The following is a 27448-nucleotide window of genomic DNA, read 5'->3' as shown; positions in this document are numbered from 1 at the left end:
AAATTGACAGTTTACATACCGTGCACATTTGCTTATCTACGGTATTGGAAGGAAAAATTGTGACAGGACAGAAAATCGCGTGTACATCTCCTTTCCTCCTTGACTGCCTGTCAAGCGTTTCATGTATGCTTACATTTAAAAAATGATTTTATGTTTTTGTAAATCATATAGCATTTATTTTCATTTCTTTAAGGGTCACTGTAACTGATACGGTAACATTTCTGAGACCGCTGCAACCCTATTTTAAGGGTACAGATCAAATTACATCAACACTACAGAGTGTCGATTTACGATAAAGAGTTGGTGAACAATTTTAGTACGTGGAAAAGCATCTAAGTGAGAATCCTGGGTTTAGACAACATGAGGCAGCAGAAGCACCTGGGGGAAGCCATGGTGCTCAGAGGGCAGCAACGCAGCTCCGCAAAACTGCCAAGTTTAATTACAGACAGGATGCAGAAGCACCCCCGAAGAAGGCTTTGTTGGCTTTCATACAAGCCAGATCTATCTCTGTAACACTGATCTGCCTCAAAAGTATCGGCAAGTGGTCGATTGTCCTTCCTTTGTTATTTAGGCAATGGCTTAGTATCACTGCTGGACAAGCAGACACACATACACACTGGTGTCAACAAGACGACAGACAGACTGAGATGAGGATTAGCTCTGTGTGTGATTAGAGAAGTTGAACTGCATTTTAGTTTACTATCACACCCCTCCAGCTTGTTCAAAAATTACATTTTTGTAATCACAGAGAAAGTAAAGAAAAAGATACTATTTGGTTCCGAATTACAGGAACTGGTACATTTAAATGTTAATGGTATCCAGCCCTAGTTTCTATAAAATACTAAATTAATCTTTAAGGTTCTTTTTTTAAAACAAAAAACAAAAAACTTCAACTAGCAATCATTCTATGAATTACTTCACAATGCTTCTTTCTCATTTACAAGTGATTAGGGCATTTTGTGTGGTGTTGCACATAAGCAGATTCATTGCTAATGAGCAGGGCTTTGCTCAGCAAATGGAACAGCAGTGTTGCACTCTCATTACTATAGCATGAACATTTTACCCCCAAAATGGTGTTAAATGGATAATACCATGCAATTTCACAGAATCTGGTAAAACATTTTTGTTACACTATCCCCCTACTCGGGAATTCTGGGAAGACCACTGAATGAGACAACCCTGCACCTGGCAAGCCATGCTGGAAGCAGACTAGACTATGAATTATGGCCAAGTGTCATCATAAACACTAAAGATTGGTATCAGAGGGTAGGACCAATTATTAATTACTCAAAGCTGTACAATAAACACAAATCAGGTTTTAATTGTCATCTATTTGCAGCTGATTGGTTCCAAAAATCACCAAAAACACTGTTAATTACTAAATACGAGGAAAAACAACACACCAATTGTGCTCACAAATCACAGCTTTCAAGCCAAAGATTACAAGTAGATCAGTGTACCACCCCTCGTTAACTAACAGAAGCCTGGTCTGGCCATATGCTACATCCACTCACTGGCTAAACTCGTCTCAGCACATCATTTTGAATTCAGACATGAAGACAAGCTATCCCAGCCCCCCCGAATTACAAAGAGTAAACCTTCCCATTGAATGAGGGGGTGTGGTGTCTGCAATGATAGATACAGAGAGCCTGTCGCTTTTGTGAATTGCAGTCCAGTTGTGCAAGCCTCTCAGCCCACACTAGATTGGATCAATAGGCTGGAACCCAAATATTTGACTCCACTAAAATAGCAATCAACAGGGAATAACCGTGAAAGGGAAAAATAGGAGAACACTGTCAATACTATTGATGCAAAGTGGCCTTGCCCATTTGATAAGTCTCATTATGCAGAGGAAATGGAGGATACCATTGGGAGAAAATAAATGCTGCTGAGTTAGTCAGACTTGCTGAAAGTATTGATACAATGGTGTGTATCATTTTGTTCCTGTATTACAGCTGACACAGGGGTTTTCCTGGCTCCAAATAGGGTGGTGGTGGTGGTAGGTGCTGTAGTGAAATTGATCATTTTCATAACATATTAAATTCATGCCAATTAACCACAGTTACCACTCAGATACTAAAGGCTTTAAAAAATATAATACAAATAAAAATATGCTAATTTACACCAAAAGTGCCCAAAATGTGAACTAACCCAAAAAATAGTTCACAGAATACAAATTAAGCCTTTAAACATAATAAAAATGTGGCCCCATTATAGGGTAGACTTTGCATTTAAGTTTGTTTTTATGAACACAGTTCACAGCAAAGGCAGAACATTTAAGCCTCCTGTACTTTATCATTCCCTCCTCATTGTGTCTGAGCCAGGTTCATTTTTCAAGCCATTGTGGGTGGTGCGGCTCTGTGTTTATTCTGTTTATTAGATCTGGGAAGATGTCTAAAAAGTGATGTTAACTACACAAGGGCCAGAATTCCATACCTGCTAAAATTAAACTAATATCAAAATTAAAATCAAGCTTTTCATTATTTAGGAGGAGGCTCCAAAATAATTATAAATAATAATAATTATTATTATTTTTTTTACAAAAAATAAAACAAAAAAAGTTGTAACCATTGCTATTTGTTGAAGCCTCTGTCAAAGCACTTGGTGTCAAAATTTGAAAGCTATAACACACATTTTCAGCTTGTTATGCGCTGAAAAAGACAGTGTTACAACCGTCCCAAGTCTCCCCTACTGTTTGTCCCTCAGAGCAGCGGAGCGGAGCAGAGCTCACCATCAGCTGGGAGCAGATCTGCATGATCATTCTCTGATGAAGGTTGGCATTTTCTCTTCCTCCTCGGCATATCTTAAGAATCACTCTCCAGTGAGGGTGAGACTTTCTCGGCCGCTCTTGAAGTTTCACTTTTGACAGAGACAATGATAGTTACCAAGCAACCAAGATGCAGCTGCCACTGCACGGAAATGAATTAATTTAACTGCAGCAAAATCTATATGATCATTATGACAACCTGTGGCCGGAATAGTTAAAAAGGATCACATTTTCTTTACCATTTGTGCAATTTGTATAAATAACATTCTTCTATTCCTCGCCTGGACTCCCCCTCGTCTCTCACTCTGCTGCTCTTCTCTGCACACGGCCCCTCCCGCTTCCTTGAGGCTGAGCAACAATATTTTCAGAACTGATCATTCGATCAACCATTTTGATTTATCAGGACAATGCCTGACACCGACAAAAGGTACCTTTCAAAGCCCTCGTCACAAAGTCCACTGGATTTTTGATCACTGCAGAAAATAAGAAAATTAGAGGCTGTAAAGCCATGTTTGGCGTGGTTCTACTTCATGACGTTCTGTAGTCTCTTTTAGCCACTGTCTTTTTTTTGATGACACATAAAAGCTTTAAAATTTGCAAGTGGGGTATATACTGACATATTTTATGTCGTAAGACAAAAGTATGAAAGTCTCTTAAGCTTGTGTTAACAACAGACCTTATTTAAGGCTTCTATCCCAAAACACATGCAAAAAACCCATTGACTTGCTGAAATGCTAATGGATTTACGGGTTTCAGGACTCATTATTGGGGTTCTCTCTTTAGATGTCACTGGTATTTATCAGTGCCACCTCCAGTCGGCTTACATTGGCAGTTACAGAAATACAACATCTGGGTGGATGTGCTAATTTTAGACCCTTTGCCAGCGCTATGCATTGACAACTGACACAAAGTTTTGTCCATCTCAGTTCAAGGAGCTCTCGAACATTGTTCAAAAATGAGTTGGCAGAGCTAAAAATTAAAATAAAAAAAAAAAAGTGACCACCGTAACATTTTCACTGACCTCTATGCTGTTCTCGAATGTTTACTGGTCTGCTTCGGGCCTGTCAGTGATGTTGAATGTGGCATACCAAAAAAAAAAAACCAAAAACAAAACCAACACACACAGAATGGCATGCATTTCTACTGCAGGACCATGTACACAGCTCTGGTCTACCGACAATGGAAAGGCAGTCAGTCACCTATTTTCCATAGGTTTTCCCATGTTTAAGAAAAAAAAACATACTTGTGCTAGTTTTGGTGAAAAAAGATCTTGCTGAGCATCTCTGGCTCCTTTAAGCTTTAATGCATCAACTGGTTAGGGTGCCCAAAAGAAAAAAAGCCAAAACACAGACATCTGGGTACACTTTGGTGTACAATACTATGACCCTGAGCTGTGACATTCAATGCTGAGAAGATGTGGTAAAAGGATGGGAATTTTATTGTAACAACACTCCAGTGATTTAGCATTGCTCTTTCAAACAGCTGGGCAACTCACGAGAGACAAATTAAAAAAACAAGAATGGTTGCAACTGATGCAGCAGAGGCTCAGATGTCTTGACTCATCGAGCAAGGTCATAAAAAATAAGCAAACCCCATACAGCAGTATGGTTCCCTTGACTCTGGACATCTCATTGACAAATCTGCCAGCTGTGCCAACCAATTATTTTTTTGTAAATGGGCTCTTCCTCCATCATATGGGCTCTAAAACCACAGATCCTACACTTCCAGTAATGCAAATCAATAGAACCTTTTCTTTAGACCCTCCCTGCCGGGTAAGCACCAACATCTTTCAAACTCCATGCCCTAAGTGCGTAATGTAGGCTTCCTGTCAAAATGTGTCATCTCCAAGCCCAAGCCAAGGTAGACAAAGTTGACACAAAGGTTGACAAAGCTCCTACAAGAGCCATAGAGAGCATTATACTACCACTTTCACAAAATGAGCAGTACTCCACATGTCATGACGAGTGAACTCATTTTGATGTGTGAAAACATGGTGGACTTCCCCTTTAAATCGAACATTTATATAACTGACAACACAACGGATAAACAAATGGAGAGAAAACTGAAACTTAACTGGGGCTCATTTCATCATGGTTATTATTGAAGCAGAGAAAGCCCCAGAAAAAAACTGTCTGCACGCACAGAGGAAGTGAACTCATACAAATAACACCAGGCCAACTGACAGAGCAGGTACTAGTGAGCCCTCTTTTCACCACACAAGAGGGATCCTCACCAATATGGAAACAGAATTTGTTTGAGAAGTACAGCAAAACTAGAAAGATTAGAAGATTAAATCAAAAAGTTGGCTAAAAAGCCTGCAATTAATGGCCGTCATGCTTGGCCTTTTATCTCATTTGTCAAACAGACAAAGGTGATATTTGAATAAGCCTCTGGCAGAGTTCATTATGACAATTTAGAAAGTGCATTGTGCAGCGTGCATAATTATCTCTTTTCAGACTCAGAGCATTGGTATGTTAATTATCAAAATCAATTTGAATCAGATCCCAGTGAATTCAAATCTAACTGAAATGGGAGATCTTAAATCCTTAGATTTTATGTGGTAGTGATGATAAGTTACATTTACCCTAATCCAAAAAAGACCATGCTGAAAAGTGGTCAAAGTAGAGTGGTACAACCGTGCACAGCTGCAACAGAGAAGTTCAGTCAAACTTCTTTGGGTGAAAAAAAAGGAGCTTGGAAATGTGGAAGGATTAGCAAAGGATTGGCTTAAGAGGTTCCAGAAATGACCAACCAACTAATTAGAAATCCCTTTACAATTGTCAAGCTCCTGTAATCTTAAATGATGGCTTAATTTCCCAAGCCAGTGACGAATGAGCTGATTGAAATAAGAAGTGTCAAAGCTCAGTGGCTGCTTACCAAGTGGAACAGCACCTGCTGCGAGGGGGGAAACAAAATGTGGACCTATTCAAGCTTATCAGTACAGCGCAGTTGCAATTAACTAAAGAAGTTAAAATAAAAATAGGGTAAAAGCGGCCTTTTCTTTGTAAAGATGTAAGACAATTTATCAAAAGATTTATTTTCATGAGGAACCTAGAAATAACCTAATATTCTCTCAGTCTAGTAAAAAGACGTCTGATGATCTGAAGACAGTAAACACAGACTGCTGACATGGAGAGTACAGATAAAGAGCGTACAACTATAGCAGAGGTTTAAAGTCATCTGATATAACATGCTTACAGTTAGGGTTGGGTACCAAACTCAGAACTCAAAGTACTTTGGGTAAGTAGGGCTGGGTGATATGGAGAAAATCAATTATTGAAATTTTTTTGACCAAATATCTCGATATTGAGACAATATTGTAGGGTTTACTATTAGTGCTTTAACAAAAATATATACACAATGGAGTATTTGCTAAATAATCATTAGTGACGTGAATGTAATGAAGTGGGTAAAGGCAAATAACGGCGCAGCATGAACAGTCTGTTAAGATCAGAAAATGACATCCCTCTACTGTAATGCAGCCTTTAAAACCAGGAATAGACAACACTTACAATATTACAAAATCCAAAGTCTAAGATGATATCAAGTCTCATATCCCAAAACCAATACAATATAAATATATCGCCTAGCCGTACTTCGAAGGGAACAACCAAATTAGAGTGGCACCACTGAGTAAAAGTGATCGTTAAATCAATCTGCGCCACATTTTATTACCTGAGAGTGCATCTGGGTGAGAACACAGGGTTCAGACAGGAGGTGGAAGCACTGCAAAGGTCTCGGAGCAAAGACACCACCTGCAGATTTCCCTGGCTGGCTAAATTTGGGGCGGTTCATGGCTGATATAATGGTGCTCCACGGAGCTGCTCGCTTTCCGAAAGGAGGCTGAAGTGCCACGAAGGACATCGAAGCCAGGAAGCCGGCCACGGTGCTCTGTCAGCTTCCCTGCTGCAGGCTGACAGTTTCAGCATCGGGCCTATTCTCTTTTCTATTTTCTTTTAGAAAGAGTCTATCATTACTGCTTTTTTTGACTGTGTTTTAAATGATGTACTCATTCAACATATTTATCAGCTTGTCTAAACAGAGCCAGAGAGAAAAGCAGACACACATAGTTCTTGACACACAAGCAAGCAGAGAGACAGACAGAGACTCAATGATAATAAAAGCAAAATCACTTGACTGCAGCTTGTTCAAAAATTTCATCTTTGTGATTGAAAAAAGAGTCAAGTACAGAGAAAAGGTACCAGTGGGTGCTGGTACCAAATTCCAGGTACTGACATCAGTACCAGTATTGGCACAAATGTTAACAGTTCCCAAAACTACTTTAAGTATTACCGTACCTACTCACACACCTACAGAACAACCAATGCGGTGCCTTTGTGGTTAGTACTGAAAAGCTGAAAAGGCTGATAGGCCTCGACAAACCGCATTCCTTTTTGTTGCACAGACTAGGTAGAGTGAGCGGGGGAAGACAAGTACACTTGCTCTCCATGAAACAACCACTGTCACTCATGCTACAAATATGACAGCACTCTACAGTCACCAACTTGACACAGCCACATGCATGTTAGGACAACTCACGCTCTCTCTCTCAGCAGCCAAATTCCTATTCAGCAATTTCTCCTCTGTTCAGACAATGGCCTACTAGCCTGTTTAACAGGCAATGAAAGCAGAGAAAGAGACTGCTTGCTGGTGCCTTATACACTGTACTGTCAATAGATGAACAGGCATGAGGTATGCTTTGTGCCATCATATAGCATGGCATTTCTTGCTCTTGTTTTGTTTTTGATGAAGCCAGGACATTTTTTCGCTGGCTTTGAGATACTGCATCCAGAGGACTGTTGCTGCTACAGTGAATATGCGGTGCCGTTTTAATCTGGGATCAAACTGAAAATCCCCTCCCATAAGAGTTCAGTCAAGGTCATACTGGCGATTAGGCAGACTGTCTATAGAGAGACAAACTGAGACAGAGAGAAAAAGAATAGTAGAAATGGAAAAAAGTGGCATACTGTCAACCAACACTGCTCCAGTGAGGTTTTGCTGCAGCCTAACAAGTAATTTTTCCAAAACTCTTACTCCTATATGGTGAAGAGTCTGAGGGCGAAACAGTAACACAGAGGAGACATTCAAACGATGAACTCACTCCTTCCCTAACATGTTCAAGTCATTACAACCCAGCCTTGCAGCCTCCCGTTTTGTCCGCCACATGTGGGACATTGACCTGCCTGCAGCCTGGTGCGGTGCCCAGGCAGACAGCTGGTCTGTCTGAAGCCTGCACACAGAGACGCACAGAGACACACACACACAGAGACATGCACACACACACACACACAGACACAGAGGTGAAAATGGAGAGAGGGAGGGTATGAGGGACATATCCACAGGCCTTGAAATAGAGCAGGACTGGCCCAGGTCAGAGCCAGCCTGCCTGGCCACCTGTCCTGCATGAGTTTTCCAAGGAAGTGATGTCAAGGTATTCACAATGTGGATGATATTGGCCAATGACACGCCTCTTAAATTATGTGTGCACCATATTAGCATTCCAACAACACTCGCTGCTAGCACTGTCGTGAAAACATCCTGTATTTACTCCAGCTAAACAACAGTCATTGTGTTGAGTGTAGAGGAAACATTACCATCTATAGGTGATGTTTTTAACCGGTTGCACAGTCCTTGAATATCCTCATAAGATTCCCCAATTTTGCTTAACGCCTCTGCGCCTCTCAGTTCCATAAGGGAGCGCAGTTCTTTGAGCGTGCAGCCGAACTCTCCATCGTGGTTGGCCTCCACCATGGAGTTCTTCACCCCGCTGTACGAGTTGTTCGCCATTGTCTCACCGCCTCCCCACTTGATTGCGAAGCTTTGGCTCGACAGTGGGGGTTAAAATTTTCAAAAAGTGTTGTCCTGGAAAAGCTTAAATCCTCAACAGAGCGAACACAGTGGTAGTTCCCATAAACAGCTGATGGGCCCTTCAGAGGCAGCTGAAGTCATACGGCAGGTAGCAGGGCAGGGATATTAAGAAAAAAAGCCATTTCCCTCAGAGAGCTGAGAGTTCCTAGTCTTTCATGGTGACTGAGGATCACCCACAGAGGCGGAGATCACCATGCATGCAGATCTGAAAGAGAAGAGCAAACATACAAAAAATGTCATTTGTAACGCTACAAAGTGTTAACTCACGTACAGCAGGGTTTCCTGTGCATTTATTAATATCACACTGATAACTAACGGCTGATATTCTAAAAATAAGGATAATAAGTCTTCTTTAAGGACGAATAGAAACATAGAAACATAGCTTTACTTTGCCCATGACTTCTAATACAGCTGTGTTCTCACAAGCAAGCAGTCAAGTTACAAGTGTTAAGGTGGCTATTTTAGGTGACCTTCACTGTAAGGGTTGATTATTTCAGAATACCAGTCATATCTATACTAATTTTGGTCTATTTGAATCAAAGGTATATTTTTATGTTATTGGAATACCACCCTCTGAGTCATCACCCTTAGTTGTTGTCGTCCTATTATCGACCGTATATGTTCACTCTGATACTTTATGAGAGTTCTCTGGTATTTTATGTAATATGTTTGTTACCGTTCTGGTTTCTTTCCCTTCCTGTTAACATACAGCAACAGTACACCAGCACAGACACTTCTGTCTAAACATTTTTCTGCTGCATAAAAGCAAACATGGAAACCCTTAGACAAAACCACTTGGCAGCTGAGACAAGTAGCAAAGTAATTAGCAAAACTGCCCACAGCCATTGCCAAGAGATTTCGATTAGCTGTACTTGAGTTGTAATAAAATAATAATAATTTTGTCATCTGGACAAAACTCTTGTCAAGTAATGTGCACTCTGCTCTCAGTGCATGAGCAGAGTGGAGCATTAGCATTCAGTAATCACTCGGCTCTGAGCTGCTTGCAGGGTTTTTCCTGCATAGAAATTCAAAAACGTCCCTTTCCCCTCTGCAATGTTTATCTACTGTTAATACAAACTCAAGTGACAGTGGAGTAAAGGGCTTCAGCTGCAGAATCACCCTGTTTCTGGCCTTTGTTGAAACTAAATTGACTCACTGCATTTGGTTGTATTCACTTAATCATAATAATAATAATAATAACCACAAAAAAACTTTCAACTATTCAAGATATATTTTATGGTGAGTATACTCCTTTCTGATTGGCTGAAGGGTATGTGTTAAAACTACTTAATGCACATAAGATGCAAGCTTTACCACTGGTTAGAACTCATTTGCTGGTGAGCAGTTGGTAACCTACTTATTGTCATATAACAGCAGCAAGCCTGGTCAACCACAGGACAAAACTACCTGTTCAACAAAATGTTACGTCTTATATGGTTGCACCTACTCTATGATTCACTTTAAAATACACTGTGCTAGTCTTAAAGGGCAACTTATTTGTAGACAGACAACACGGGTAACTGGGTCTATAGCTATTACTGAAGTAAGCAGGGAAAATTACACATATGCTCTAAATGGAACTAGAGGTGGTAAATCGGTTAACCTTTGAATGGATAAACATGGCCGTCTGTAGATTAATTTAGCTAATTTTTTTGTTTAGTGGTACTCCTGACACTATGCTGTAAGACAATTAAGCTAATAAGGTATTCATGCTACAATGGTTTGCTTGACCCAACCACTCTGTATTACGCACCGTCTAAGTTAAGTGGGAACGAGCTAGCAGGACCACTCAGGCATTACGACAGGTAATACCATCCCAACAACAGCCACCAGCCAAATGCTGGTAAAATATGCAAGAGGCTGGTGGATTTGCTTAACTCACCAGTCAAAAAAAATTATCTACTGAATGGCTAATAGATTTTGGACTCCACCAGCCATAGTGGCAGGTGGACAAAATAGTAAATTTCCAACCCTGGTCCAAACCCATGGTGGTTGCAACAGAAACACTGCGCCCACGCTCCAGTAGGCCTGTTAAGTGGATAATTTTTAGCCCAAAGACCCCTTTAATATTGTGAATTATCACCGTTAGCTCTGTTAGCACCATCAGCATGGCTACTGGCATTAACATCAATGCTAACGGGGTTCAAAATGATCCCAGTAAATGCTTTAGTATTTTCATTCATATTTAGCATGCATTTTAATATGAGTTACAAAGTCGATTTTTTACCGTCACCGTCCATATGCTGTACGATTTATGTTGATCATGAGCATATTTTAATAGGTCTCCTTTCCCCCCTCTCCACTACCACAGAGGACTGCCACTTCTATGTGAAAAGCAAAGTTCTTACCTTTAGATACAGAGTAAGAAATTACAATTACTTCACACACTATATGGCCAATCTGCATGATAAAGTACAGCAGTTTTCTCCTCTAGTTCTAGGTAAAGCGTCACAGTCAAATCCATACAAGTCATATCCATAAGATGCATGTCATTCCCAGAACACTGTATCACAGCACCCCACCATGTCAAGCAACATATAGTCAGTGTCATTAAAAAAATCAGAATCAAAAGCCACCAGCTTCCCTGCAATGTTGACTGGTGGGGGTAACGTAGTGAGCAGAGACAAAGTGACTGATTACCTCAGGAAAAGCCTTCTGTTTAATCTAATTAAGACTATCTGTGGCATCAGGGAGCTCCATGGTGCTCTACATGGGAGAGTCCACTCTAATGAGAGGCTGCTGTCCATTCAGCTTTAATCAGCCTCACACAAGGAGGCTGATTCATTCATGACAACCAAGTTGATAGGAGTTTGTCTTGGTAATGCTCAGATAGAAACAGAAACTCAGGACTACGAGCACACGACATCACAATGCAATCAAAAGGTTTAAAGGGGGGCTTGATTTGATACATAGTTAAAACCACAGGGGACAAAAGTAAGTTATTGGAAAGATTCAAAAAGATGAGCTTTATTTCTGGAACATAGACTGTGGGTGGAAAGCCATGTCAGACTATAATTTGTACTGCACAGGGAACCTGGACCATCTGATCCATAAAGAAAGGCACCAGTACAAGACGACAGGAGCGTTTTTCCTTTTCTGGTGAAAAATGCTGCAGTTATCTCAGCTGGGGAGGTTTGACTCACTTTCTGCATTTCTGGCTATAGCAAAGACAAAAACAAGATTTTCAGAACACCAATCATCTGTCTTCACGCCAAACAGGACTACAAACTCCAAACAAACATCTAATACTCAAAATATGTTAGAACTTTAAATTGGGACACAGATGCAGAGGGAGAGAAAAATGTAGCCTTTATTATTGCTCGCTGCACAAATGAATGTTTGCAGCTTATTCCATTGAGATTCTTGGAAACTATTCTGTCACATGTCGAGATTCTATTTGGAGCCATCTGCCATGGAAAACGGGACAGAATTTATTATTTATTACACAGCATAATTGCAGGGTCGGGTGTATTACTGAGGTGGGATACATCGCAAAGATCCCTATTTTGAAGAGGAAATACTCTTGTACCTCTTGTAGTGACCACAGGTTTAGAGTCAGGTCTTCAATGCATGTAGACATCTCACCTTATCTTTTGACATTTATTGTGTATGTCTTTATCTATTATTTTTCCACACTAATATCCACAAATAATACAAAAAGGCATTTTCTTGGGGACTGTAATGTCAAACCAACCATTCAAAAATATCTACATGAGGTTCAACTCTCCATAGCCAAAGCTGAAACCTATGGACAGCAAGGCAAACCACACCTCTCACAGCATGTGCCAGTGACAGTTATGAGTCAGGTCAGTCATGCTGGTGCACCTGTCCCTCCATCATGATATATTAAAACGGTGTCCTGGAGGGCGCAGTATCCTAGCACCTTTGAGATGGACATAAAATTATACTGCAAAGTGTGTACAACATACACCCCGATAAGTGACACTACGTCAAGTTAGCACATACCACCAGACCCCAAGGCTAGACAAGCACCAAAACTTCAAACAAAAAGAGCAGGTAGCTCAACCGCGTGATGAGGTGGGAGCCTGCAAGAGCTGATACACCTTTTGAAGGGTCGATGAACATGGCGAGATTAATGACGCCAAATTTTCAACCAACCATAGTCGATGCCTGGTCGCCAGCTTGGCAGCAACTTTTAAGTTAGTGTTGAGACCAACCTGCATAAAATTCTATGGAAACTGAATATTAACAACACATTTATTTTTCGTGTTATTGCAATATTAAGTAAGCATAATATTCCATTTTAGGTTGTTATTTTAAAAAAGAGCTTTTTAGAAAAAAATGTCTCTTATTTTCTTAGCCTGTTTGGAATAATTTAAAAAACTGTGATGTATTTTTACTAATATGATAAAGTAAAATCCCTTAATGACAACGCTGAAACTGCTGGGCTCTAACATGCATATTTTGGTTTCATATTAAAACTATTACTACTATAACACTATTAAAACACGCTATTTACCTCACTGGTTAGAGATTTTTTTCCCCATATGTCTGACTGTTTCAGCTAAAAACAACTTTACTTTATAGAATATAAAACTGGATAAAAAAAAAAAAAGAAAGACTTGTCCACTTGTAATGGATTAAGCCTATCACCAGTTCACCTTGTAGACATCCCAACACCCTTTCGCATCCAGGGACAAGAGTTTTTGCTTTCAAGCCTTTGAGTTCCTTGTGCCTAACAGTAGCACTTTGACAAAACCCAACAAAATGACAAGAAAATTTCAGGAGTCATGTGTCATTTTGCAGCTTACATAAACATGTGGCTCTGTAAATGTGCAAATGGTCTTAAAATAGTAGGAATAATTCACTTGCCTTGGGTACCACATGGGCAGAGGACATGTGCAGCCTATAGTAATGCATGCAATTCTCTGCCTTCTCCATGCCCCTGTCTTCATGTCTCACTCTATGAGCCCTCTCCCACATTCACAACCCCTAACCCCACGAGCAGCAACAACGCCAAGATGAAGGAAGTGCCAACATTTGCTGCGCTGCGACAGTTTCGGGTTGCGGAGCAGGTCACATGTCACAACAGTGGAAAATCATTGTGATTGGATCTCCAAGCCAACAGCTGGCATGGTATGGTTGAATGACAGAGGCTAAGGTTAACCCTTTCCACACAACAGCAGCAAAACCAGAGCTCAGCAGGAATATGAGGTGGTTTCCAGAGTCTGGTAAGTCACAAGTCTCCTTGCTACCAAAGTCACACATTAGACGCACACTGGATTCCCTACCCAGAAGGCAAGTGGTAACAAGTGGATCGGACAACAGTGGAGGGCATCTCAGAAATATACTCATGTCTTTGTTTCCATGCTAAGGAAACCCTCTGGCAGTTCATGCACCTCTATGTGCCAACAACTTGATGCAAGTCAAGGATAGCAATTCTAGGGATCCCTCTGCAACAGAGCTGCCTAATGCGAGGGTTGGTATTTTTAGCTTCCCCCAGACTGCCCCCTCCCCCCACTGCTAGCCGTTGCTGAACTGGGTCAGGCCATGTAAATGTGGAGGGTACAAAGCAGAGACACCCAGCCCTCCTTGTGCTGCATGGTTCGCAGCTGAGAGCGCCACTTCATCCCACAGACTGGAACCTCTACACAGCGCTCAGACGCTGTGAGGCTGCCAATTCAACGAACGTGCAGTCAGAGGTGTCACCATCAACACGCTTTCCCTCTTCCGCTCTTCTTATTTCATTTATGGAGGGACATATAGTCTAATGTCTAATGATAAGAAATTGAATGCAAATTAATTTCATTTTTTAACTGAGCCTGCGGCAGATGTTTTTCTGTTGTGCAACACCTTTTTTTGCAGGCTCAAAACAACTGTGTCTTGTCACTCTGGGGACAATAGAGATCGTGTTTGGGACAAGCACCTCGGTATTAATGCATAATGCTACATTGTAAACAACAAATCCATATTGAGTAGAGCTACATTAGGATGCATTTTAGCTATATTCAAGAAAAAATTAGTTCTGGGTAAACATGCAATAAAATGTTATCATGATGTGTTCAAATGGAATATTTTAAAATTGAGTTTTTGTTGAAAATTTTGATGAATGCAGTTATTTGACAGAAAGAATTGTTGATGTTGTAACAGCGATAAAAAAAAATACATATCAAAGAGAGAGAATTATGACTGACACACACACAGAGATATATATAGTATACAGGATTTTGAAGCAGTTATCATTTTCCAAGATATTTTTTATGCGAAAGAAGATTATATATCAAAATAGTATAAGACGTTTTTCTGGTTGAATTGTGCTGATTCAAAGGTAGTCTAAAGAAGGGCTTAATGACTTAAACACAGTTCAGTTAAATTTCAAAAATTGAAAAATGTCATTGTTCACTTGGAACAAAAGGAGAAACAAATAACAATGAAAACAAAATAAACAAAAAAGTATAAATATTAGCAGTTGACCAAATCTTTATTTTAAAAATTGGTATTGGCCCAGCATTTTACAATCAGTTCATCCCTAGTTCTTGTTAAACGTGAAATTTTGCAATGAAAAAAATACACATGATGTGAAAGCTGGACTCTGAATTGAAATCACTGTAAACCTCATCAATGCACTGTGTAAGATGTCACACAAAGTTTACAGTATTCCAGTGTTTCTTCACATCAGTACAGCTTCTAATCATTGTGACAATGGCTGTGTAAATAATGAGAGGTCATATGATGCAATCATGCACTTCTCATGTGCTCAACTATTTCCAGGTATTACTGAGTCTTAAAAGACTAAACTATTGTTAAAGGTACAATATTATAAACAAAACACCTTTTCCCCCCGCATCATTAATTCTTTTTTTCAGGACCAAATATACTATAACATTTTAAATAGTAATAAGATTTTTCACAGTCTTGGCACTGTCAGTACTGTAGAGTCATCTTTAAACCGTGACTGTGAAAATATTATAATATTTTTCCCTCGGAGGACAGAAAACCAGGCGGGATGGTTTTATTTAGCCGTTACAGAGTCCTTCATGTCCAAAGGATGGAAAATATTTCAAAATGAAGCATCTTTCATCGAGCCACTTTGAAGATGAGAGGCTCTATGTGTTCTTTGTTATGTGTGATTCTACATTGCAGCTCGGTGGCCTGAGGTCCTGCTGCCCTGCCATTTGCTGCCACAGTCTGACCTTGCTGTCTTTACCATTACAATTCCAGGATGCACTAGAGATGAGCATTAAAGTAATTTCACCAAGATTTGCGGTAGGGAATGCAATTTGTGATAGCCAAACATGTATGTACACAATGCTATTATAGACTAAGGTAGAAGTAAATCAAGTCTGAAAGCTAATGCTGGCTCGGGCTGGGTTGCTACACAGCACTTTCATATTGATCTGCTGTAAGTCAGCCAAAACTGTAAATGTTAACATTATTTTTACCCCCAAAGACTGTATCATAATACATTTCAGACCAGTGCTTTGAGGCCAAATAACATCTACAGTCACATTGGCTACCTTTATCCCTCAGGAGGGGTTCAATCTAACCATCTGTGCTTTCACTGTCAGTGAAACTGCATTCACTGCGACTAAGCCACTGCTGTAATGGCAGCGTCACCAAAAAGCCAAAGGCCAAAGACAAATATCTGATGGTGGATTTTTCTTAAGTTTAGGGATGCATGATAATATCAGCAAGTCATCAGTACTAATATTGGCATAACGGCATCAATTATTGGCCAAATAAGTTGTTATGTGGTGGTTTGTCGACCAAAAATCTAATGTTGGGCATCCCTACTAAAGTTTGTAAGCAATGTGCTCTAAAAAGAAACCTGAAATCTCACCTTTAAGATGTAATTTTTCTATTTTAGTGCCACTCAAATAAAGTCATCAATAGGGGTGGGTGCTGAAATCTATACTTTTACGGCACAGACTGAATTGCTTTGATACCACCTAGAATCAAAAGATGCACGATCCACGATATGAGCATGCAGTATGTTACACTAAGAAACAAGGCTTGTGTGTGTGTGTGTGTGTGTGTGTGTGTGTGTGTGTGTGTGTTGTTGTATGTTAAGAAGCTCCACTATAGTGTGATTTTCAGAAAACAAATGTTAAAGTACAGATAAAAATGCAGTTCCATTTTATCAGGCTTGATACCTACAGCGCAAAATGCAGGTAGGAGGATGCTTCACGTTCAAGCGCAAGAACGGACCACAGCCATCTTCTGATAATTCAGGTCCACCTAATGTCACAGAGACTCGTCCAAAATCTTCACCACCAGATTCCCCCTTATTTATGATTACTGAGAGAGTGCTATGATGAATGGGATCTTAGCAAGTAATGATAAAGAAACATAAAAATACAGCTGACTTGTTGATGGTTGTTTACTAAAGTTTGTTACTGTAACTGGTACAGCAACCTAAACTGGGACCCATGTTAAGATATCTTGTGCTGAAACATATAACTAAAGAGTTATAACAGACAATTATTTTCTATGTGGTGGAAATGCTTTGAGGGAGTAAAATGCCAAAGACTTGAAATTTAACACTAAAGATTTGTAGTGCAACGTGTAATGTACCGGTATTAAATTTTTTTTGACAATACCTAGCCTTAGTCACTCAGGTTATGATCATTATAAAATAACTCATGCAATGGGAGTTCTGGAAGTCTGGGAAGAGACCTTTATGGGTATTCAATGTTTCCTCATACCCCTTTTCCACCAAATTAGCTCTGTTTCTTGAGCTTGTTCCGTTGAGAACTCTTATAACCTTGGTGCTATCTCGTGAACCAGCCCATATTTCCACTACAAACTAGGGGTGTGCCATTTCCTACAGTCCATTATAATACCGGTATAATTTCAGATCAGAAAAACTCCTATCATGAAAATGGCAATATTTTGACTTGTAATAATGCAGTCATACTGTTACATACAGCAACAAGCAGGCTGAAAGCAAAACTATGTATGTTACTTGTATGTTATTGAAATTAATAATGAACAATTCTCAGGTTTTTTGTCATAATGTCAAAAATATTTTTTTTAAAATACCCTGAAATATCCTGATGTTATTTTACAGCCATATCACCCAGCCTACTACTAGCAACACTTTTTTCCAGTGATATCTCCATTTTTGTCCTCAACATCTTCTCTTTCAACCTCTAGAGCATAACACACCCACTGATGTAGTCATTGTTCACATTAACGGTCAAGGAAAACCTGCTATTTTCTTGTTCCAGTTGGTAAGCAACTTCTCAGGGTTACAGACTTATTTATTTTTGGTCAAAATGTTCAAAACGGTTCAACACTAGGTGCGGAAACTGGAACAAAACCAGTTCCGTGATGGTGGAAAAGGGGTATCATTGGCTACAACAGTGTGACACGGTAGTCACTGGCTTTTCTCTACTGGCCTGGTGGCAGATATTCAAATACTACTACAATGGCATTTTGGATGTGTGGAGGAGATTACGCTGAAACTAATCTGAAGTCTGGCAGTATTAGTTTTGTTTTATAATGTTGACGGTATAAAGTTTAATCATGAGTGGTTATTGCAAATTCTATAGAGATCTGCAGACACTAATAAGACAGCCACATCTCCGAACCCTGCTTTTGAAATAATGTAATTTTAATCAGTGGCACGTCAAGCTATGAAGCCCACCAGCTTTCCAGAAATGCCAAAACTAACATAATAAATGTCTGCTAGACTGACTAGTAGCATAGTTAGACCTTCTAGCTGTCTTGATGACTAATTCATGATATTCTGCAGTGTGTGCCTTTGAATTGTTTTAGTGGGCAGGATCAGAGTTTATCCAATTAGTTTTGCCAATTTTTCAAATTATATTCCCCTTAAGCAAATTAATTTCAGTCACACCAGTGAAGTGCCTTTCTACTGCTTTATAGGCCTTATTTAAATGAATAAGTAGTAATGCAAGAGTCAAACTCTATGTAGCCTAAAACCACTGTTACGAATAACCTTGGACTTACAATGCACACAAAGAAAGAAAGATAAGCAAAATTTCACAGGTAAATAGTCCCATAAACATTTTGTACTTCTGCATGGTAAAAAAGCAGACTCTATTTAGCTTTCCACATCAATGTCACCTTAGATTAATGACCTACAGTGCCTTGCTCTTTATTATATTGCTTTCTACTAGGGAGTTAATTTTTTTAAACTGAAATACAGCCTAAAATGATGAAAAAAGTTGTTGCTATTAACAATATTATTTAATTTTGGAGGCTATGCTAAGTGACTGCAGTGCAGAACATGACAATGGCATTAGTGGACATATCAAGCAGCTGTAAGGGAGACTCATCCGTGATGAGTTGGGGACAGTCTTGACAGGCGAGAACTGCCTGGAAGAAAGTGTACTCAGTATACTGCATTACTTCGCAGTGACTATGTGACTGCTAAAAACTCCTGTGCTGTGAGAAGCAAACAGCACTTATTTTAACAGCAAGCTGTGATGATAGATTTGTAGAAATCATCCTCTTCAGCATGGCTAATTAACCTCATGAGCACTGAATAAAGGACATCATGTTGTAGCCTTTAAAGGTCGCTGGTCTTAAAATGTGAGTAAAACACTATCAGCCTAGGAGGTCAAAAGATCTTACATGTGAGATTCAACCATTTTCCTCAGCAATTTACACAACAAGCGTAAAAAATACTGACTCATATCCTTCAGGGCAAGCGGTACTGTCAATAGTCAGCCATTATGAAAAAGCGTGGTAAAGCAAGGAATAAGAAAGGATATTTTTGGCATTCTTGAGTGACAGCGACAGTCTGAGTTCAAAGGGCTCAGACACAGCAACAGATAGTGTTACTGATGGTTTAAGTGAATCATTGAACAAACGCTGAGTCTATATGCTGAGCCAGACAGCCTTAATAAAATACCACTCATTGCTGTATATTATTTGTATACTGTAGTAACATAAAAAAAAAATCAGACATAGTAACTGAATGCTACAACTGTCATTGCATTACGCATACACCCTGCAACAAGGTATCCTGACCGTAATGCTCAGCCATGGAATAGCTTATCTGATATTATATTATGTAATACGTCTACAATTACTACACTACAGTGACTGGCACACCTTGTCTCATTGAATCACAGTCTATTCAATTTGAGCTCAATTCAAATTCATTTTGATAAAATGGCAACACTATATCTGCAATCCACTGTTGGATCACAAGTCGTTACACAAACACAGGAAGACACTGCTGGCGCTGCAGCAAACCGGGTGCTATTTAATTGGATAAGGAGTGATCCCTTCAAGTAGACACCAAAAGGTGCTCAGCTGCTGCACTCACACATCAACCTGGAAACTTGCAGGCGATGTTAAGCAAAACTACACTACACTGTGTATTAAAAGGTCACGAGCGTAACGTTTATTGACATGTAGTAGGTGGAAAGCTTTGGAAATATGAATTGCTTTACCGTTATGGGAATTTAAAGCGACATGATACGTTCAACGTCTTATGGAATCGCGTGCTGGTCATGAAGTGAACGTTTTTCTTAAAATAGTTTAAAATAGCTTGCACTGATGAGATCTAGCTTGATAGGTAGCTTAACTTGATTAAAAAATGGCTTTACGTTACAGCTAAAGGCTGAGTTCATAATAAGGCAAGAGACGCAAATCAAAGGGGAAACGCAATTCGACATAACACGGGGAAACGCCGAATGGATGTTTAACTTTGACACCATTTCTGGTTGCTAAACGGCGTTGCTTTTTAAAATCACATTATACATTTACTATATTCACTCTCTAGTGACAGCTTAAAAGCGACCTAAATGTGGCTCTGTGAGCTCCCCGAGTTGTCCGCGTGAGCAGCCGCAGCGCGTGGACTCGAACACTCGGGGAATCTCGTTCCATGTCGGTTAATAACATCAGTAACTAACGTTCAATAACTGACATTATCTCTCCGTTTGTGAATGTGAAATCCACATAACGTTTAACGGGCTGAATGACAGACCGCACTTCATTCTAACTCTGGGTTTGTATGGTACAATGAAATACTGGTAACTTTCTTGTAGGGAGTCTACAATTTAAGCGGCTGGCGTTATTTCACAGGCAGTCTCTCAATCATGAGCCTCAGCGTCTAAACTGCCGTGCACGAGAAGTCCAACGTTAAAAAACACCGTTCCAGGCTAGCGTACAATGTTAGCCAACTAGCTCCCAGGCGTTAGCTTATGCTGATTGCAAAGAAGTGATACACACAAAGGGTACTTCTAAAAGATTGACAAGTCGGGAAACTTAGCCCAGGGTAATGCAGAAGTCTGAATAAACTAAGCACAATTAAAGAAAAGCTGGCAGCATCCCGGCTTATTAGCTACCTGGGTTGGAAACCGAGACGCCCAATGTCAGTATCTCTCCCAAGATATAACGTTGGCTAACGATGTTAGCTTGGTAGAAAGCTAACTAACCAAGGCAGCCACCCACCGGTGGCTGGCCCTCGTAGATCATTGCACGCAAAAATGAAGACTTATCCGGTTTTCTGTGCAACGTCTAAAACACCAGAGAAGCAACCCTTGTCTTGTGGCATTTTGTCGCGCTAGCGTAGAAAATATAACCAAAAATACTCACTCCGTACTCTGAAGAGCACCCCAGGTCCCTTTCTCTCTGTAACTCCCCCTCAGTCTCACCAAAGACTAGACTCTCTCCCCTGATCTGAGGTAAGATCCCGCCCACTGCACTGTCACAACCACAAACCAACGGCTGCACCCGGAGCAGGCAAGATAGTTCCCCTCCCCTATTACATGGCCTCAACGTAAAGAATAAATGAAATGATAATTTTTTTTTTTTTATAAAAAATGTAATAATGTAATACTACATTTTCTAGACTGTAACTTATCGATGCAAACATTATTGTAATAGTCGATTTGAAAACATAGAAATGAACTCAATCTGGACTTACTATAGGTTAACAAATATTTAGTCGGCAATAAGATCAGTGAAGTGTATTTCACAATTTTACAGTTAATATATCCAACAAATCATTTTTAAACATAGATTTTTAAGATTAATTTACAAATAAAAGATTATTTTCTTATTAATGGAAAAATGACTTGATCATATTTTTATTTTGAATCCTCTCTTTTTTATATGCAAATGGTCTAAAAGGAAACCCAATATCCACCACTTCCAGGATGAACTGAAACTGTACTTTGAGTAACTGAAAGGACCGACAAATACAAAAGCCACTAGGACTTAAAAACCTCGTTTTATTTTTGTGCACATGTACCCCTTTTGTTCCATGTTACTCCTTAAATTGTATTTTCCAGCATTCCTGAAATGTTTGAGTGCATAGAAAACCCATGTGCACTCGACTGAAAATTACATGACACGTGCACATCTGTTTATGTAAAATGGTTAACTGGCACGGTGTTAGTCTTAGGTCACCTTAAAATTAGTTATTTTAGCAAACTCAAGATGATTATACATGATTATTTCTAAGTAGTCTCTTGATTAAAATACAACCAGGACATACAGGAAAAAAGTATACAGTATTAAAATGGAAATGTGTCAGAAAAAAAACAACTTCACCAATATTTAGTGTATCCTGTCATTCTATTAAACACGTTTTGCAACACTAATCTTCTGACATATTTACACCATATATACTCCATAAGTTGCATTTAAGACATATCCAAAGCTGAATAATGATAGTTGCAGTTACCTAGAAGAACTCTGTTCTGACTTTTTTGGTGTTTTGATGACGAATGATGATGTTCTCTGTATTCTTTATCTCTTCATATTATATAGTATAAATAAATAAATATATATATCCTAATTACAACTTTGCTTAAAAGAAAAACTTTGAAGGCCTAAGACCTTTGCATGGTATTGAATATGTCCTCTATGAGAATCATAATTTATGTGAAAAGATATCGGACGCAATGTGGGACACAACCGACCAAAGAATAACTTCAGTTTATCTCAGACGAAACCGGAAGTACGCTGCAGGAATCCTCTCGCCTCGCCTGCTTCCCTTCTGTCACAACACCGCCGGGGACATGTGATGCACGTCAAAGGAGGATGGGTACGGGCCGCTGGTGTGGATTCCCATTGGCTCAGCCGGCATATCAGTCGCCTATGGAAACGGTTACGTCATGATCCCCTCGTACTCCCTCTTTGCTCCCGTGTCGCTTTATAATAACAGATTATTCAACCCCCCCCCCCCACCCCCCCACACGCCTCATCATATGATGCAGCCTGTAAAAAGTACACACCGAAACCTCATCGTTTGTGCTGTCTGCCTGTCTGAACTCCACCTCGGCTCTTCCCTCGCGCGCCTAATCAAACCTGACGTCATTCTTTCCATGACGTAGCGCTTTTTTTTCTTCTTCTGCGGATTCAATGCCTGTATTCTTCGCCATTCTTTGGTCCTGTTGAGAAGGAGTCACACACACTTGACAATCAGCCTTCCTATTCCCGAGGCCAGCTGTCATTGAAATGCAATGACCTGCAATGCATTACAAAGTAAGCAGAGGTCCATCTTTCCTTTTACCATTCCTTTACACTTCTGTTTTATGCAATAAAAAATAAACATGGCATTGATATGGTTTACAATTACTGAGCAGCAAAAATCACCTAGCAGCACTTTGCAAAAGAAGTGTATTTACTATAGCATGAGATGCATATTCCCCGCAGCTGAACAAGTCAATGCATTAGAAATACAGATTGCATGATACAGTGTAGTATAGTGTGCAATATGTGCACGTCAAAGCTGAATAATACATCTGACATCTCAATTATGCAAAAAGCAAGTTGGGTAAAGAAACCTTTTTTTTGACTGAAAGGTCCCATTTTGTGAAAATCAGATGTCAATATCTTTTTTTTAATTACAAGCACGTGTAGGTGACAAATACTATGAAAGTATCAAAACACTCAGTCCACAGAGAAATGCACACAGTTTCATAATGATAAACCGTGACTTCAAACAAGCCGTCAGGGCCTCTGTGAAATTGTGATGTCACAGCTATTACAAGGACGATGTTTCTTTCTGTAGACTGACGCAGAAAACAGCTTTGCCCTGGTTCCCTCGTGAAAAAGGCCATGGGATTAATCCATTGGATTTTGAATCACTACTGTTCAGCACAAAAAAAATCTTCACAAATGAGCACTACTTTCAGGATTTTTGAGGCCTAAATGCAATCGGCAGCAGTAAAAAGCTAATGTTAGGCTATAAAAAAACTACACCACAGTCGCAAGATTTAACGTTGGCATCAGCTCGGCCTGATGACGTTCTGTGGTCTTAATTCACCGCGCTTGTTAGCAACGACCTTTTTAAAGACATACAAAAGCTTCAAAGTTTACTGTGGGATATTTAATGATGTATTTTATGTCGTAGAACAAAACATGAAAGTCTCTTTGAACTAGAAACTTGAAAATGAACACAATATGGGACCGTTAAGTTTTATGACTACATGATGGACCCCCAGGTAAAAAAAAAGACATGGGTGTTGGTTGATGATAAACAGAAAACAACTCAGGTCGAGGTCAAACCTCAGTGTAATATACTTGCTGTCTTGACATAATGGGATTTATCATTAACACAACAGCCGTAAGTGCACAGAAGCAATTTGTCTCTTCAGATTTGGTAACAGGGGAAAGTTCAACATGTTTACGCTTGTGTGCAATTTAAAAGTTGGAAAATTTCAGAACTTGTCGACTCAGATCTACGTCAAGGGAGGAAAGAGGAAGAGAAGAGGCAGGGAAAAAAAACACTTAAATTATGTAAGTTGACTTGTGCAATTATTTGCTTTTATATGCCTTGTGTGTGATTTGACCGAGATGATTCAGTCAAAGCAGAAAGAGAAACAATCAGCGGAGATGAGCAGATAGACAAAAAGATTTATACACATAGGCAATAGATAATAGTACAGACAGTATGTTGGATATTTAAACCATGATTCTCTGGTATGGTAGCAATTTTCAACGCTTTGAAACCTGAGCAAATTGGCTTAATTTATTTCAATAAAATGCCCTGAAAAAATTCTAAAATTATACTAATAAATAAACCTTTATTTTCTGTAACATAATTTAAATTAATTATAAGAATTATAAATAGTTTTCCTGATGTTTTCCTAGTTTTTTTGATAATGTTTCTGTCTTTTAGGTAATTTCCATATTATGTTCTTTTCACCTGAAAAAATGTCCTGAAAATTAACACAAAAACAATAAAAAATGAATAACTAACTAACTAACTAAACTAACTCAATAAATAAAATAAAATAAAACAAACAAACAAGGATATGACCTGAAAAAAGTTCAAAATAAATAATTAAATAATATATAATTAGAATAATTAGCTTTCTGGAAATTGTACCCTCTCTCTCTTTCTCTTACTTTTTTTTTTTCTTGCAGTTTGCAGGACATTTCTTGCAAAGTTGTTCATTGCTTTCAAAAGAAATCAAACCACTTTGCTCATGTTTTAAAAACGGTTTTTAAAGCCTTGCTTGTTAAAGGCATCAAAACAACACATCAAAAGAAATCTGATTTTGATCCAGTTTCGAAGGGTTAAGGTTAAAAAATTTTAGATCCGAGAAGTAACATTTGCCATTTGCAAAAGCCCTCAGCCCTCACACATTTCTCAGCTGTCACTCAATCTTCTGCTGTCAAACTTCAAAATCGAGCTGTTGCACAGCAGCGCTTCACTGCTGTTTTTTCTCGTACATCCAACAGTAACACCGGCCTCAGCTGAGCTGGGACCGGCAAACTGGCTTTGCTCCATGGGCCGTCAAACCCTGAAGTAGACTCGAGACCTATTTTTACGTCTGCCATTTTTCCAGTTCACTGTCAGTGGTTTTGGTGGCTTCCTGATTGGCAGCCCGTGTGCTTTGTGTTTGGCCAACCCTGAGCAGACGTCCCTCTATCACTGATGCCACCCATCAGTCTGTTTATCGCCCCTCCCTCTTTATCTTTTACTGGTTCAGATGCTGCAGACACCAGGGGTGGCACTTAACAAGAAGCTAATGCTCAGACTGTTAACATGGCTAGCCTAGTTCAATCTGGTGGTAACAAAATCTGTCAAAAATCACTAATAAACACATATAATTCAGTTTTTTAACCTTTGAAACCTGGATCAACATTCATTTCTTATACTGTGTTCAGATGCCTTTCACAGTATTCAAACCTTTGAACCTTAAACGAAGTTGTGCAATTTCCGTCAAAAAAGAAGGGGATAAAAAGCAATGAGCAACATGGTAAAGATGAAAAAAATATGACATTTAGAAAATTAGTTTTTTAAAAGCCAGGAAATCTGTATGGAAAAAAAACATCTATATTTTTTTTGTGTGTTTTTTTAATGTTATTTTTTTTTTAAAAAAACAAACAAAAAAAAACAACAACTATTTTTCTTGTACTTTTAAATAATTTCTTGCTGAATTTTGGGTAACTTCTTTCATTGCTCATTGCCATGTTTTTGAAAGAAATCAAGCCAATTTGCTTAGTTGTCATAGGGTTAAATATCTGCCATTTGGTGCTTGGCGGGTGTTCATTTCGTACCCTGTTTTAAATGTATTCCAAAACTCTAGTTCTAGTTAAACTGACACAATAATTCGACTTTTTCTAACATCATGTAAACATACTTAAAGTCTGAACTTGATTATATGGCCATTGTTGGAGTTTATGCGTGAAAACGGCTGTAGCCGCTGATCGTGGTACGCAAGCAGCACAGAAGAAAGCGAAAGTGAAGCAGCAACGGCTGACGAGATCCAGCTGCTTCAGGCTCCTTTTTTTATATTTTTATTTTTTAACTATTATGTGGGTAAACCACGCTAAACACAATATTAGTATTACACTTTAAACCGTATCTATGGGGGGAACGCTTAAGACAACAGGCAAGAAGAAATGCAAGCACACACACACAAAAAGACAGACACACAAAGACACACACTATTAAACTATAAGCTATTAAAAAAGTTTGCAAAATGCATGGCGTAAAAACAGGATTCTTCATGCAGAACTCATCATATTTCCATGACATGTTTCTTCCAGCCTGCAGCTGGTGTTTGTAGTATCTATTCTTTATCTAAATATGACAGATAATAAATGGTATTCTGCCTTGTGTCATCAGAGCCTGTTTTGTTCAGTTGAAACCACTTAATCTCTGCTTCAATCCTTTTAAACACTTTGGGAGTGCAGAAGTGATCAAGATGGTGAAGCCCCACACCAAGGACCTTTTAGCTGAATCCAAACAACAATCTGCGAGCCGTCTGATCTTTTGACTTGTTAATGGAGATGGTGAATTATTTACTCTGGAAATAAATAAAAAAACAGAACATGTATCTGCTGCAGAGTGTCAAGAGGCAATATGAGGAAATGAAGCGCTGCATAAAAACTTAATTTCAAGTTTTTCAGATTGGAGAGACTGATCATTTTCCCCCACAGCTGTTGTCTGAGTCTTGCTGTTGACTCAGTTTCTCAGTGGAAATTTGCCATATGCTCTGGAGCATCTTGTGAACTACTGTAAATGTCAAGTGTCATTAGCCCGTGTGCATGCTAATGTGTTGTTCATGCTGTCTGAGTAAGCATTAATGATGAGGCACGCCAAAAACTCATCCAAAACGGGATGTTGCCTTCAGGGTAACTTTTGCATTTATGAAAACACACAGAAGCACTTAATTGATTTATTTTGAAAGGAGAACACATGGTTTCACAGAGGAAGATGTTGCAGAAAAGCATTGTCACATTTGAGAATAAACAAGATAGCTGCATTTGTGTGTGTGCTGCATGTGTGTGTGTTCATCCCAACATAGAACTTTAATTACTGGGGAGGAGCTCCACACACCAAGAGACAAGATAGCTTGACAAATAATTGCAGGTTCAGTCGGAGAGTGTCTAACAACGGCGCGAATG

General features: G+C 39.3%; 1 protein-coding gene across 2 annotated transcripts in view; it reads right to left on the bottom strand.

The window, feature by feature from the left end:
* Positions 1-21243, bottom strand: part of atp2b1a (ATPase plasma membrane Ca2+ transporting 1a) — a 52052-nt gene extending 30809 nt beyond the window's left edge. For both annotated transcript variants that reach the window (XM_042511537.1, XM_042511538.1), the window contains exons 1-2: positions 21173-21243; positions 8362-8840 (exon numbers count right to left, since the gene is read on the bottom strand). In XM_042511537.1, coding sequence (XP_042367471.1) covers positions 8362-8554 — 193 coding nt within the window. In that variant the 5' untranslated portion in view covers positions 8555-8840; positions 21173-21243. The remainder of the gene's footprint in view (positions 1-8361; positions 8841-21172) is intronic.
* Positions 21244-27448: the final 6205 nt, after the last annotated feature.

Source organism: Plectropomus leopardus, chromosome 22 (genome assembly GCF_008729295.1).
Source record: "Plectropomus leopardus isolate mb chromosome 22, YSFRI_Pleo_2.0, whole genome shotgun sequence".
Lineage (NCBI taxonomy): Eukaryota > Metazoa > Chordata > Actinopteri > Perciformes > Serranidae > Plectropomus > Plectropomus leopardus.
This window is presented reverse-complemented; position numbering and strand designations above follow the sequence as displayed.